This window comes from Helicoverpa zea, chromosome 18 (assembly GCF_022581195.2).
Source record: "Helicoverpa zea isolate HzStark_Cry1AcR chromosome 18, ilHelZeax1.1, whole genome shotgun sequence".
Taxonomy (NCBI): Eukaryota; Metazoa; Arthropoda; class Insecta; order Lepidoptera; family Noctuidae; genus Helicoverpa; species Helicoverpa zea.
In genome coordinates, this window is record NC_061469.1 from 3,221,550 (window position 1) to 3,235,533 (window position 13,984).

Genomic DNA, 13,984 nt, shown 5'->3' on the forward strand with positions numbered 1-13,984 from the left:
TATTCCATTTATCATGTCGAATATTGTTTTTCTCAATAATTAATGTGAAATAAATGCGAAACATAATGTGGAAATTTGTTTTTGGCCAGCAACGTTGGGTTCTCGAATTTTTATTTCGCTGGCTACACTCCTGCCGAATCGGATTCGTCCGTGGGCCGTTGGGAAATGCAAAAAATTTGTAAAATGTTCCCCCGGAGAGCTGAACAAGACTACAGTTTGTTTACTTACATTTTATAATAGTGTTTATCTAGGAGACAGTTTATTTTGAGTCTTATTTAAAATACCAGTCCCCAAGAGCATAGACAATTTTAAATGCAGGAGTAGCTCATCTCGTCGTAAATCTTGCTGTCTCATAAAAAACCACGAGGATGCCGGAATTTTAGTTTAAAAATCTTTTTAAAGATTTTTTAATATTATTTTGGCTTCAGAATTTGCGAGTTAGGATTTAGAAATAACGTTACTAGAACGAATAAAACAATATTGTTCTTTATTCTAGATATTTTCTCTTTGGTCCAAAAATTGTGGTAGAATCCCGGTGGAAATCCTACTATTTGACTAAGTGTAGGCGTTTACGAGAAAATAAGATTTTTCCTCGTATAAAGCAATTGATTTATAGCCTACGGCAATAGTGGGAAGTAATTTAGGATTATATATGTTATCTTACGCTCACGGTGATAGGAACAGTAATTAAATTGATTATTATTACTGTTCCTATCACCTTATTTTTTATAAGTATTTTTGGAGCTAGTTAACTCATTCTTTTGTTTTAACGTTCTTATTTCAAAATATGTAACTACCGCTCATTACGAAATACAAGATCTGGGGACAACGATGTCTTACTCGTCTGACTGCGATGTGTCATCTTATAGCCTCCCATATAAGAATAAGATCAATAACGTCAGTAATTCATCAATAACCATCACACACAAAAACACACAACCCTTCAGAACCTTTCAGCTATCATTCCTTAAATAGACATTTTCACGAGTTAGTGGGCCGATTCTAAGCGTATCAGATTTGCAGGGGCAAAGCCGGATTGCGAAAAAATCGCCTCGGGAACCTTTTTTCCGGGAATCTCGCACGTGTGCTAAAATTGTGTTACGTCACCCGTTGTGAGTGACGTCACCTGTCATGTACAGTCAGCAAGTAAATTAGCTGTGTAACCTGTGTGTAAGGATTTTGTGTGCGTCTGTACTGAGACATACGTTCGTTGTGATAAGGTTGTCGTCAAAGGAGGCTGTAGTCATCAATGGATGTTTGTGTTGAAAATGAATCGGGTTTTCTTTGCTTCTATTATGAGTTGTGGTTAAAATTAAAATGAAGTAGTATCTTTTGAATTAAATGATGAATAAAAAATCCCACCAAAAACATTAATATAAAAAGGATAACCAATAAGATCAATACAAAAATTATGCTTTGCTACGGGCTTCGCCGCAAAAAGAATGGAGATTTAAATAAATGCCAAGTTGTGTGGAAAATCGAAATATGTATCCAAAGTGCGTCTATATACATTACTAGTTACGTACTTTCAGTCATATCCATAAGTCTTAATTTACAAATATTTTCATTTCCTTGCCTAATTGCTTACACAAATAGTTATCTTTTATATACGAGTAATATGTTTCTGTAAGTGACCCTGAGTTTAGTTTTCAGTAGAATGCTCTGAGGGTAGTTAGTTGCCTATCGGTATTGCTCATTCGAGTAGTTAACGGCCTTCGATTATATAAGTGTGTGTTTTCAAGTGTTAACTGTGTGTAAGTATCAAAATGTGTTGCATAGATACCTTCCTGATCTTCGCTTATGTACTTTCACCCCAGATTTTTGGGAGATATTTATAAGACGTATGTAACTCAAAACCTACTGGACCAATTTAAAAATAATTTCACCTTTTGTGCTTCATTATTATCTCTGATTAACTAAATATGTATTTTATTCGGCTACGACTAGTAGTACTCCGACTTAATGTGGGTGACACTACAAGAAATAAATACATATATACCATACTCTACAAAAATTACAAAAAACAAACTGTTGTTGATAAGCAAGCAACCATACTAAAGTACTACACTCCCCCAGGGGTCGGCGTATCCGCGTGCGAATCGCATGCGTTGATGGGAGGCGGCGCGAGCGCGGGCGGCGGGCGGGCGGCGCGCGCCCTACGCCTGCTGCTGCTGCTCGTGCTGGCCCTGGCGGCCGTGGAGTACCTGTTCGGCTCCATCCTCGACGCGTCCCCCCTTCGCACTTACCTGTACACCCCGCTGTACAACGCCACGCAACCTACACTCAGGTAAGATGCTACGTTACCTACACCCAGGTGAGATGCTACGCAACCCACGCTCAGGTGAGATGTTTCGCAACCCACACTCAGGTGAGATGCTACGCAACCCACGCTTAGGTGAGATGCTACGCATCCCACGCTCAGGTGAGATGCTACGCAACCCACGCTCAGGTGAGATGCTACGCAACCCACACTCAGGTGAGATGCTACGCAACCCACACTCAGGTGAGATGCTACGCAACCCACGCTCAGGTGAGATGCTACGCAACCCACGCTCAGGTGAGATGCTACGCAACCCACGCTCAGGTGAGATGCTACGCAACCCACGCTCAGGTGAGATGCTACGCAACCCACACTCAGGTGAGATGCTACGCAACCCACACTCAGGTGAGATGCTACGCAACCCACACTCAGGTGAGATGCTACGCAACCTACACTCAGGTAAGATGTAAACTACTGGTAGTTTAGCCAAATGGTGCCTCATGCTAGCCTAAACGTCCGATGTGAACCGAAGCTGACGCGTACCGATTCCGATTTTATACCCTACTGTAAAACAATTCTAGTAATGTAATTTCGCAAAGTGTGACGAAATGATAAAACTTTATAACTGCCGTATAATCTTTAATCGAAAAACCTGTCCTACCTGAGACAATACTGACAAATTTGCAGATATTTTTATCAATGATCGCTAATCTATACTAATATTATAAAGCTGAAGAGTTTGTTTGTTTGTTTGAACGCGCTAATCTCAGGAAAAACTGGTCCGATTTGAAAAATTCTTTCAGTGTTAGATAGCCCATTTATCGAGGAAGGCTAAAGGCTACTTTTTATCCGGGTTCGTGATGCGGGATACGGGTGAAACCGCTGGCAGAAGCTAGTAATTTATATGACTGATTTCAGAACTGTATTAAAATATATTCTTACATTTTCTAGAAACGGCGAACGACCACCAGCAAGCATCCCCAAATCAATTCCCCTAACAAACACTGCGAATTACGAAGCGTTTACCGAAGCCCAGAACGTTAGTGTTACCAACCACGCGCCACCAAATAACGTCATTCGACCCCCTCTCACGGCCAACATGACGATTTCCAAGCCAGTCAATATCACACAAGATTTGTTTGCAATAAATGAGGCAACACCTACGTCTGTGCTCATCACAAAGATTGTGGAAGGAATGAAGAATGGAACGAATGAACTGAACAGGAATGATACGTCTATCAATCTGCCGGTTTGTGAGACGAGGACTGATTTGGGTAAGTTTGTCATTCCGACAATAGTGCCCTCAGGAGCAAATAGTTTAGTGTAAACAGCTTGAATTGTATAGCTAACTGTGTAAAATAATATTTCCATTGGAAGAAACCTTAATTTACTAGCGGATTTCCTGCGGTTTTACTCCCGTCCTGTGGGAAATACTGCCCGTACCGAGATATATGTATTACAGCCTATGTTAGTCGGAAAGAGTAACTTTGCGGCACTGGGGAACTTTTTAGTATTTCTCTTAGAATCCTGTATTCCTTAAACATGTATTGTATTTGTATAATGTTTCTCAGGTCCCATACCAGCTGACAAGAATGATTTGGAATTGGATGTGGTAGAGAAGCGGTACCCCGAGGTACAGTGGGGAGGTCGGTACACGCCGCCCAACTGCACTGCTAAGCATAAAGTTGCTATTATTGTGCCATACAGGTAATTGCATACATAATTTTGTTACATGCCGACTTATTGGCTGAATCGTATAGAAAAATCTATAGGCAATTCACGCAATTGGCACCTTTACGCAATCATGTCACTATGTCTGTGATCTCCCCTATATTTAAGTTTTTATCTTAATCGTAATAAATGAAAGCCTTAATAAGTGCTTACTCCATTTCTTAAAATATTGCCATTTTCAGTCAAAGTTGATTTTGATTACTTTCACCAAGGTGCATACGTCACGAATATATTTTAATTAAATATAATTTGTTTCATTTGCAGAGATCGTCAGCAACATTTAGCAGTGTTCCTAAACCACATGCATCCATTTTTGATGAAGCAACAAATTGAATACGGAATATTTATCGTTGAGCAAGCAGGTAAGCATTTATTAATGAGATTTAAAATTAATTAGGTATAAAACTGCACATAAGCTAATCAGGATCCTGTCAGTTTACATGAAAGCCATAATTTCTTAAATTGAACTGAAAACTATGGAGTGATGACATGACAGTATTGTGTTGCTGAGTACTTTATTCCACCCTTTCTACTTCCCAGTTATAACACGTAGGAAGTGTTGAAAGGCGGGAGTTTTTAGGACTGATTTTGTAAAGTCACCTTCGAAAAGTGCTAATTTTATGCCCACTTTAAACAAATGACTTTTTATCTTTAAAAACAAGAAACTTGCCTAAAAATTGCAGGTAGCAAACAATTCAACCGCGCCAAACTAATGAACGTGGGCTTCGTGGAGAGCCAAAAGCTGGAACCGGGCGGGTTCCAGTGCTTCATCTTCCACGACATCGACCTGCTGCCGCTGGATACCAGGAATCTGTACTCTTGCACCAGACAGCCGAGGCACATGTCTGCTTCTATAGATACGCTTAATTTCAAGTTAGTATATGGCACCCAATTTATGTTAAATGTTATTAGTTATTGCCAAACTTGAGGGCGGCTTGGATTGTCGCTACGCAGACTACTTTTGAGGGTCAGTGGGTGGTGTACCACCTACGCCACATGGTCGTAGGTACTCTGAATTTAGTTGCGAGCTGTTATTAAACTTGGTGAAATCCATTTTTAAGAGGACGAATTGGAATTTTTGGCGCCAAGGATCTCAATTTTTCTCAGTAAATACAAAACGGATCAAAATACAACTTGGTTACCTGAAAGTTCATGATATAAACCTTATTTTGTTAGACGTAGAAACATGATTAGGTAACTTTTATAACAGAGAAAAATATATCAAACATACCTCTTTTTAAAAAGAGATTCACATATTATGGGCAAACGGGACCGGTTTAAGCCTCTTAACTTTTTTAGTAGTTGAGTATATACATACTCTTTAAAATTGTAGAAGGAATTTTTATCAAATTATCATTTCTAAATAATAAAATTACAAAATCATTTTGTCGCTTACGACTTTTAGTTATAAGCTAGCGCGCGTATTGTTATCCTCGCCCCGCTCAGACGCTCCGACCCCTTTTGGCGCCTTAGATGCGCGTGCCGGTTATGGAATTATTGTTGACCAATTCGTCGCCTTAATAGCTTTTTCATGGTGAAATATAAAGACAGACAGATTACAAAGCTATAAATAGACGGAGTTTCTGATAATGAGACCACATGGCTTAATTATCATCAATATCCCTGTTCATAATTTACACCCATATCATACAAAACTGATTATTGTCTACTATCTACAACACTCTCAATGCATTCTTCAACTGTTCCAGGTTACCATACGAGGCCATATTTGGTGGAGTGTCAGCCATGACCTTGGAGCAATTTAACAAGGTCAACGGTTTCTCCAACAAGTACTGGGGATGGGGTGGAGAAGATGACGATATGTATTATAGGTAAGTTTATTTTCATCATCATCTCCCGACCTTTTTCCCAACTATGTTTGGGTCGGCTTCCAGTCTAACCGCATGCAGCTGAGTACCAGTGCTTTACTAGGAGCGACTCAGACCTCCTCAACCCAGTTACCCGGGCAACCCAATACGCCTTGGTTTCTTAAGGTAAGTTTCTTTTATAGTATACATATTATATTTCACAAATGCGGGTGAGCCATACTTGTGCGTAAATGTGCACATTGTAAGCGTAAACTCAGGAGCGCTCAGTAGTAGCCAAGTCATACAAAGACATGAGCATTTACACTTATTTCTGCGTCTATCCCTAAGTATATATTGTTATTGATATACGTATCTAATAAATTATTTCTGTTCTATTTCAGACTACACAAAATGAATTATCACATAGCCAGGTATAAGATGTCCATAGCGCGTTACGCCATGCTGCAGCATAAGAAATCACCGCCAAATCCTAAGAGGTAAGCTTTCATACAATCACTCTTAGATCGGCAATACACGGACCGCTTGAAGCAGTGAGGAGCGACAGCCTCATGCTGCGACTGCACAATGAACTGCAGAGTGGACGCACATACACGAACCGCTCGAGCAGTTGCAACTAATTCGGGCGGTCCACAGCTTGAAACTGTCACCCCTGACTGTTTCAAGCGGTTCGTGTATTGCCGGCTTTAGTACCTATTATAACTGATACTTTAGGAGCTAAATCATTGTAGATTGTGTGACCATGTTAACAACGTATATTTCTTTTAATCTTTTTAAATTCCACAAATCGTTGAGTCACTTCAAGACTATTAAGACTTGTCAAAAAAACAATAAACTGTTCAATTCAACAGTTGATCTTGTCACTTTTTATTTATTACTCCAATAACAATCCTTTCATTATTTCCAGATACCAGCTACTATCACAAACGAGCAAAACATTCCACAAGGACGGCCTCTCGACGCTCGAGTACGAAGTAGTGCAGGTGATGCAATACCACTTATACACGCACATACTAGCCAATATCGACGAGCGTAGCTGATGGACATATTTCGCCAAGCTCCTGTTTGGCGACGATAGGTAACAACCGCTCAGTGCAGTGACTTTCAAACTACTACGATCGTTACCCAGTGTTGTTGATCTCTTTCGCATTCAATGACACCTACCTAGTGTTGCCTGTGCAAAAAAATACCACTAGGTACGTTTTATAAGGTTGGCACTATTGATGAATGAATGGACTGTTAACTGTCATTAGTCAATTGTGATTGTGCGACAATTATTATGTGTATAATGTATAACTATTGTATAGGTATTGACTGTTGTTTCAAAATTGCCTAATCATTCCATGATTATAATAGATACGTCATAGTTCGACTCCACCCCTGACCCCACTTTTGGTGTATGGCAACACTAGGCATTTGTCAGCAGTATACATAGGTGCATACTATAGAATAGGCCTTTATCTACTTGTTAAATGTTTCATTATGTCTGTATATTATTAATTTATTTCTGTAATCTAGTGTATAAGTTATAAATGCTTTGAAAAGTATGTATTTCTTACTAAAGTATACCTTTATTATTTGTATTGTATCTTTACTTTAAATATAATGTCTTTTGGAAAGCAAATTGTTTAATAATTAAAAATGACCTTATTTTTTTGTATTTTTTGTGACATGGTCATTGATTTTATACGCTGTAAAAATTAAATAAACTTTGAGCGTCAATAAAATAAACTAACCAAAAATGTAAATTAACTGATATTGTAGATAATGTACAGTCGGCCATTTTATTATATGAAGTACAGAATGACAATATAGTACATAAAATCAAATCTTAGAATAAAATTACGCTCAGAGCGTTCAATATTAAAGTACAGTTAATACTGAATATTATTAAATAGTATACCTAGTAATCTATTGTCAGCATACCTTAGTGCATGTAGATTGGTTACAAAAATAATTATTAAGATTTTGTATGAAGAATTTGCGGCCTAAGATACAAACATCAGTTTTTTTTCCTTTTTTTCATTTTAATTCCGAGTTATATTTTGCAAATCAGTTATATTATAAACATTTTATGATTTTACACACTTTTATTTTCTACTTTATTTAATTATATAGGAAAATGAATATTTAACTGATAAGTAGTCCGTTTTTTATTTTTTTCAAACCTATGTTGTATGTAAAATCAATATAAAACTTGTCTACATAGTATACGCACTGAAGTGCTAATAATATTCCAATTGTGTATAAATGTTTTATATTAAAGAAATGATCTGTTTACACGATGGCTATGTACAGACGACAGCATATACGTACCTCAATCTGTCAAATTTCATCAATAGAATTTCAACCTTATCACAATAGTGGAAGGTTGATGTTCGATTGGTGAAATTTGACAGATTAGTTGACCTGCTGGCGTATATAAGGTGCGGCGCAGACGACGTTATGTATATTTTTGTCTGTCAGACATTTTGTATGCCACAGACTTGATCGCACAAAAAGTTTCTCGTCTGCGTTGCACTTAAACGAACCTTCATACTCGTTCTTGCAAGCTGACAAGTCGTGTAAACGGGTCATCATCATGTACTTACCTTACGAAATAAATATTGTAAATAGCTTTTGTAGTTAGATAGGTAGAGAAACTTATATTTAGGAATAATATCCTTGCTGTTAAATGTTCTTTTCAACTACCTATCTCTATTGTAACCTACGTAAGATAGTTTATTTGTCTTTTTGAATGCACTTTGATACTGCCATTCAAATATAGAGTAGACTACAATGTGCCAATGTAGGTACAGACGACAGCAAAAGTTTGTGACATTTTGTGCCATTTGTAAAAAAAGTCAGACCTCAGTGCAAAAAAATCTGTAATTTACTTTTGATGGAGACTTTACACCAGATGCGGCAAGTTGACCAACAAATCATGATGTCAAAAACAACGACCTACTATCCTTAGCATCAAATCTTTTATAAAAATCCTTATTTCAATGACAGTTTTGTATGTAGGGGAAAAATGATATTGGCTGTATAACTGCGGATTGCAATAACCTATCCATTCGTTGTTTTTCGATTAGAGATTGTTTGACGCTATTAATAAGAAGCTAATTTCAAAATTCAATGTTCAATCGTAAAACAAGGGATCGGTTATTGCAATGTGCAGTAAATTGATGAGTGTAGCTTCATCGATTAATGTAAGAAAAATGTATTGTAAGTCAAGCCCTTTAAGAACATTGTCTTTTTTATTTTCATTATTTTTCTTATTTAGTTATAAGGGATACATTGTGATACATCTATTTGAAAGGTAACCATTGCTCAGATTTACGGAATTGTAAACATAATTCGCTTTATATTTTCTTATTGTTATTATTTTGTGATTTGAAGAGATCTGTTTTATAGAATCACTGGGCGATGGATTATCTTTCATAAGGCCTAAATGTTATAACCGAGTGACAGTTATCCTCATACTTAATAACGAAAGTTTATATTTTTAATTTTTATGATTTGTATCTTATTTTTTTAACTTTCGACTTTACAGTCTTTTTAGTGGCATCCTTAGTATATTCCTTAATATTTCAAAATTAATCTTTCTACAAGTACATTTCTTTATTTTATTGTACCAGTCATTCTTATTTGCTTTAGTTATTCAATTTGCAAAATTGAAAAGTCAAAACTTGTGCTAATACGATAAGAAGTAGAATTTTTATACCTACTTTTACTAAAGGTATGTGCGAAAATACCGGGCCTATTCACATCACAATAATATAGCGAGATAATAATATAAAACTATTCATATTTGCTTAAGAATCTTAGTCCTCGCGTATAAGACAATTTTCTTACTCGCAAAATAGTTTTCTAGTGAAAAACTCCGCTTAAGCATCAAAGCTCATACTAATTATATCCTATCTTTAGATATCTATAGCTTAGGACATGAGTTACTTAAAGAAAAGTGATATATTAGTTTTCATTTTGTCAAAATTGTTTTAAATAAAATATGGTTTGTTTTTATATTTAACTGTTGTTTGATTTATTTATACCGTCATATTTTTGCTGTGGCAATGTCTAACGATTTTGCATTTTTGAAAATGTAGGATCCACAAAGTATTTACGAGTAATGAACGTTTGTTATCGTCAATCCCAATTCAAAAGGAATGTATATTTACGAGAAATGAAAGGTATTAATGCTTTTTGTCAATGTATTAACCATCACAAGACATGGAAGTTTACTGTCACACAAAAAAAAACTAGGAGCAAACTACTCGCACTTGTCCATAACGAAAAAAAAAACGAATCGCGGTTTTGTAAAAAAACGTGGGAAATAAACGCGGGAAAATTTACACTTAACATTTGAATTTAGAATGGACGCATGACGTCCTGGGAGCGAACTGCCGGGATTTTAAACACGAAGATGGGTCGATTGCTTAGCTGGAGCGAGGCTCGGAGTCCGGCGGCCAGTTGCCTCGGCAGCCCCATCAGTGGAGGGCTTTCCCGCCAAGACGTACGCCGCAAGTACCAAGATGGCGCCGGGGTGCATGCTAGTGTCAAGTCCAGCCAACTTCTTTCAGCCTCAAACTTACTCCTGAAAACAACATTTAAATTGTAGTCTTAGTAAAATAATAAAATATTATGGTTTGCATTTTTTTTTAAATAAGCCCATCAAGTCTATCTGCTGTGTGTATGCATCTTATGAGTATAGTTTGAGTAAATAGTAATTAGTTGACGATTTTATTGTTTCTTCAAGGGTGTACTAGAGTAGGTAAATAGAGGTAAGTACCTAAAGATATCAATTGGCAATAAGTAGATATTGCCAATTAGTAGAAATTGATAATTACAGGTAATAGGTAATTTGTGTAGGCCACAAAAGGGCATCAGTTAGAACCTAGCATAAGGCACTCAAGAGCCGTCTCTGAACATGTTATCTTTTTCACTAGGTATTTTTATAATCACGACTCACTTCTCTAGCTCTCTCTCCTTTTCTTTGTCCTTGCTCCGTTTTGGTTTCCGAGTCGGAGTCGTCGCTCTAAACCTATAGTATTTCGGCATCTTTCAATGGAAATTTTGCAAAAAATGTTACTCGAACATAAATACACGACGATCCCAAAATGACATTGCAATTGTGACACATCGCATAAGTTTCATAAAATCTTATCAAAAAAATTCCGATGTTTGGCCAGGATGTATCAAAACTTTTCAAACCTGACCTATTTCTTTAAGCTAAAATTGAAAAATTCTAAAAACTCTGTCATCAGCCCCGATGTCATTTTTGAAGACGCTTTTTTGATATACGTTTTTTATTTTTGAGGATTTTTGTCCATTTTACAAAATAAATGCATTTATGCGAATTGATATAATTATGGCGAGTTTTGCCGTCAGGATGCTATCCATTTTCGTGTTTGTTGCGCTTCTTCTGAATATCACAAATTATTTATTTATACGGATTCACAGCCCGCCTCGTCCTATCTCGTATAGAAATGCTTATTCGAAAAGTTCAAGGTAAATATAACATACCAGAATATCTTTTCCTGAAACAGTAATAACATGTTATGTAATCATGCTGATCACCTCATCACAACCTACTCTTAGGTACGTCAAAGTCGGCAAAAATCTAAATTCAAACTGTTCATCCTTAGTGGCATCCATTCCGTTCTTCTTGACAGAACTTACCGTCTACTTTGAAAATCTAGAGGTACTGAATGCGCTACCAAGTTCTGCCCAAGATCCCGTAGTATTTAAGAGGATCTAAATCCACCAGTAGCTGGCATCATGTACGATCATCTTAGCCCAACTATTAATTACAGCATAAGGGCAGTCCGTCGCTCCCTCAATCCTCGCTACTGGTCCTCATCAGTGGAATGCGATGACCAGGGCAGGGCCTCCACGGCGACGCAACAAAGCAACTACACTCAGGCAGACGTGGTCACCGATATTTACTATTTAATGTTCGAAAAGATTAAATCCACGACTGAGAAGAAGATAGAGAACTGTCCTGAACTGCCTTCTGGCTTAGGTAAAGAGCTCAATGTTTCTATGAAGGTGCCTCCCTATGCAAAACTACTCATCAAAACTTTACTTACCAAGGCATCTTATGGGGGTGTCTATCCTATAGATTACATCATTCCTATAAATTACACTATCCGAATATTCATCAAAGTCTGACATGCTCCCTATTTATAGCTCAACCCAGAGAAATGTAAAGAATCTTTCTTCAACCCTCGGTTGCAACTAAGCTTACTATAGTTCGGCCATTCAGAGAATGCGTTCCTGACACGTCGCGATTGAACTGACGACGTAACTTTGCAATGGCGTTGCAGTTACGATAAAAATATTTTTGCTGGTTGTTTACCGTTTTAACAATTGAGGAGCATTAAAACAACATTATTATATCAATAATCAATGAATGTTATTACGTCGTCAGTTCAATCGCGACGTGTCAGGAACGCATTCTCTGAATGGCCGAACTATAGGTATTAGTTCTTACCACCCGGTAAAACTGATTTCCAAAACCTCCCCTTCCTTCCGTTCAGGTCCTGAACTAGAAGATCGATCGATTATCGCGAAGAATTTGGAATACTTTGAAACGAAGTCCAGCGAAGTGAAACCTGGTGGGATTTACCGTCCGACGACTTGCAAGCCTCTTCATAGTGTTGCCATTATTATAGCTTACAGGTATCTGCTTTAATAAAGATCTAATATCCATGAATACCTATAAAAAGTATGAGGATAAAGTCGAGTTGCATCACCTTCATGAAAGAAGTGCCTTTAATTTTGGCATAATTCTAAAAGAAGTTTTATTGAATCTTATGTTTTCTGAATACATTTCTGTAAGTAATGTATGCGGGTAGGTAAATACCTAATAACTCTTTTTTAACATGGGCTATATCGAACCAACAAAAGGTTCTCCCTCTGAAAAGGTTTTGTCCCTTTATTTATCCTATATAGTAGTTAGATATTTGGACGTCGAGCGAGGACAGGTAGAATTAAGTAGTGTAAAGAAAGTAACCAATATTTTACTTTCAAATACAGAGGCTGCAAAAACTACATCTCGACTTTCCTGAATATTATGCACCCGTTTTTAATAAAACAGCAGTTGGACTATCAGATCTTCGTGGTCGAACAAAGTGAGTGTCTTCGTTATCTCTTACCCATCCTAAAATAAAAAGTAGTTAGTTGTAGTAACAGTTTTTATTTATCAACTAGCTTCTGCCAGCGACTTCGTCCGCGTTAGATGTGGACTTTGTGCAAAGAGAGGCTATCGAGAGTTAAACGTTTTATTGTGAGCCAACCATAAAAGATAGACATATACTGTCAGGGTATATTTTTTACATAATTTTAAGGAGAACATTTCTGTCATACATTGTTTCTGTGTAGCTTTAACCATTAAGGCTGCACACGCGACAGAAGCATAAAAAATGGAGTAACTTCTCCGGTTTTCCCAACATTTACCTTCACTGCTCTGCTCCTATTAATCGTAGCATGATGAAAACTATCCTATAACCTGCCCAGGAGTACGAAGAATCATTGTACCAAGTTTCGTCAAAATCCGTCAAGTAGTTTTTGTTTCTATAACGAACATACAGACAGACAGACAAAAATTTTACTGATTGCATTTTTGGTATCGATCACTAATCACCCCCTGATAGTTATTTTTTAAATATATTCAATGTAGAGAATTGACCTCTACAGATTTATTATAAGTACCTATATAGACTTGACGTAAAACTTGGTAGGTACCTTTTAAATTGAATCTGCCAAAATTTGAACTGACTTGAAGTGAATACGCAGAAAATGCGAAATATCGCCCTATTTCCCTCAAGTATTCATTTCACCAACCTTTATAAATCACGTTATCATATCAAACTAAATTCCACAAGGCAACAAGACCCAACCTTACAACCGTGGTAAGCTACTAAACGTGGGCTTCGCGGAGGCCACGCGATCCCGCAAGGATGGCTTCAGCTGCATCATTCTGCATGAGCCCCACATCGTGCCCATGGACTCCAGGAACTTGTACCGGTGTAGCTGGTACCCGAGGCAGCTCGCTACGTCTGTTGAGAGACCTTTGAAGTATGTATCTTTTTGAGCTATATATCTTTTTGAGCTCTTTTTCTGGAAGAAACCTTTCCAGGCCTACAGTGGAACACTTGAAATCTCACTAGCGCAAATTCTAAGC

At 37.3% G+C, this 13,984-nt stretch overlaps 3 protein-coding genes across 3 annotated transcripts in view; 2 read left to right on the plus strand and 1 right to left on the minus strand.

Annotated features, from left to right (window-relative positions):
• The window catches only part of LOC124638651 (beta-1,4-N-acetylgalactosaminyltransferase bre-4), a 202,332-nt gene extending 192,503 nt beyond the window's left edge, over window positions 1–9,829 (plus strand). Inside the window, exons 3-10 of the mRNA XM_047175645.1 lie at window positions 2,077–2,287; window positions 3,212–3,534; window positions 3,832–3,967; window positions 4,256–4,353; window positions 4,675–4,864; window positions 5,701–5,823; window positions 6,201–6,296; window positions 6,725–9,829. Of these exons, the coding sequence (XP_047031601.1) occupies window positions 2,112–2,287; window positions 3,212–3,534; window positions 3,832–3,967; window positions 4,256–4,353; window positions 4,675–4,864; window positions 5,701–5,823; window positions 6,201–6,296; window positions 6,725–6,857 (1,275 nt within the window). The 5' untranslated portion in view covers window positions 2,077–2,111 and the 3' untranslated portion in view covers window positions 6,858–9,829. The remainder of the gene's footprint in view (window positions 1–2,076; window positions 2,288–3,211; window positions 3,535–3,831; window positions 3,968–4,255; window positions 4,354–4,674; window positions 4,865–5,700; window positions 5,824–6,200; window positions 6,297–6,724) is intronic.
• Window positions 9,830–9,996: 167 nt separating this feature from the next.
• Window positions 9,997–10,901, minus strand: LOC124638658. Its single transcript, XM_047175652.1, has 2 exons — window positions 10,769–10,901; window positions 9,997–10,393 (listed from the first exon to the last, which is right to left on the minus strand). The coding sequence occupies exons 1-2, from the start codon at window positions 10,855–10,857 to the stop codon at window positions 10,168–10,170; spliced, it is 315 nt and encodes a 104-aa protein (XP_047031608.1). The 5' UTR covers window positions 10,858–10,901; the 3' UTR covers window positions 9,997–10,167.
• A 676-nt stretch (window positions 10,902–11,577) lies between these two features.
• LOC124639107 (beta-1,4-galactosyltransferase 1-like) lies at window positions 11,578–13,894 on the plus strand. Its single transcript, XM_047176337.1, has 4 exons — window positions 11,578–11,821; window positions 12,339–12,480; window positions 12,838–12,932; window positions 13,686–13,894. Exons 1-4 carry the CDS (start codon window positions 11,578–11,580, stop codon window positions 13,892–13,894), a joined length of 690 nt encoding a protein of 229 aa, XP_047032293.1.
• The last annotated feature ends 90 nt before the right edge of the window (window positions 13,895–13,984 follow it).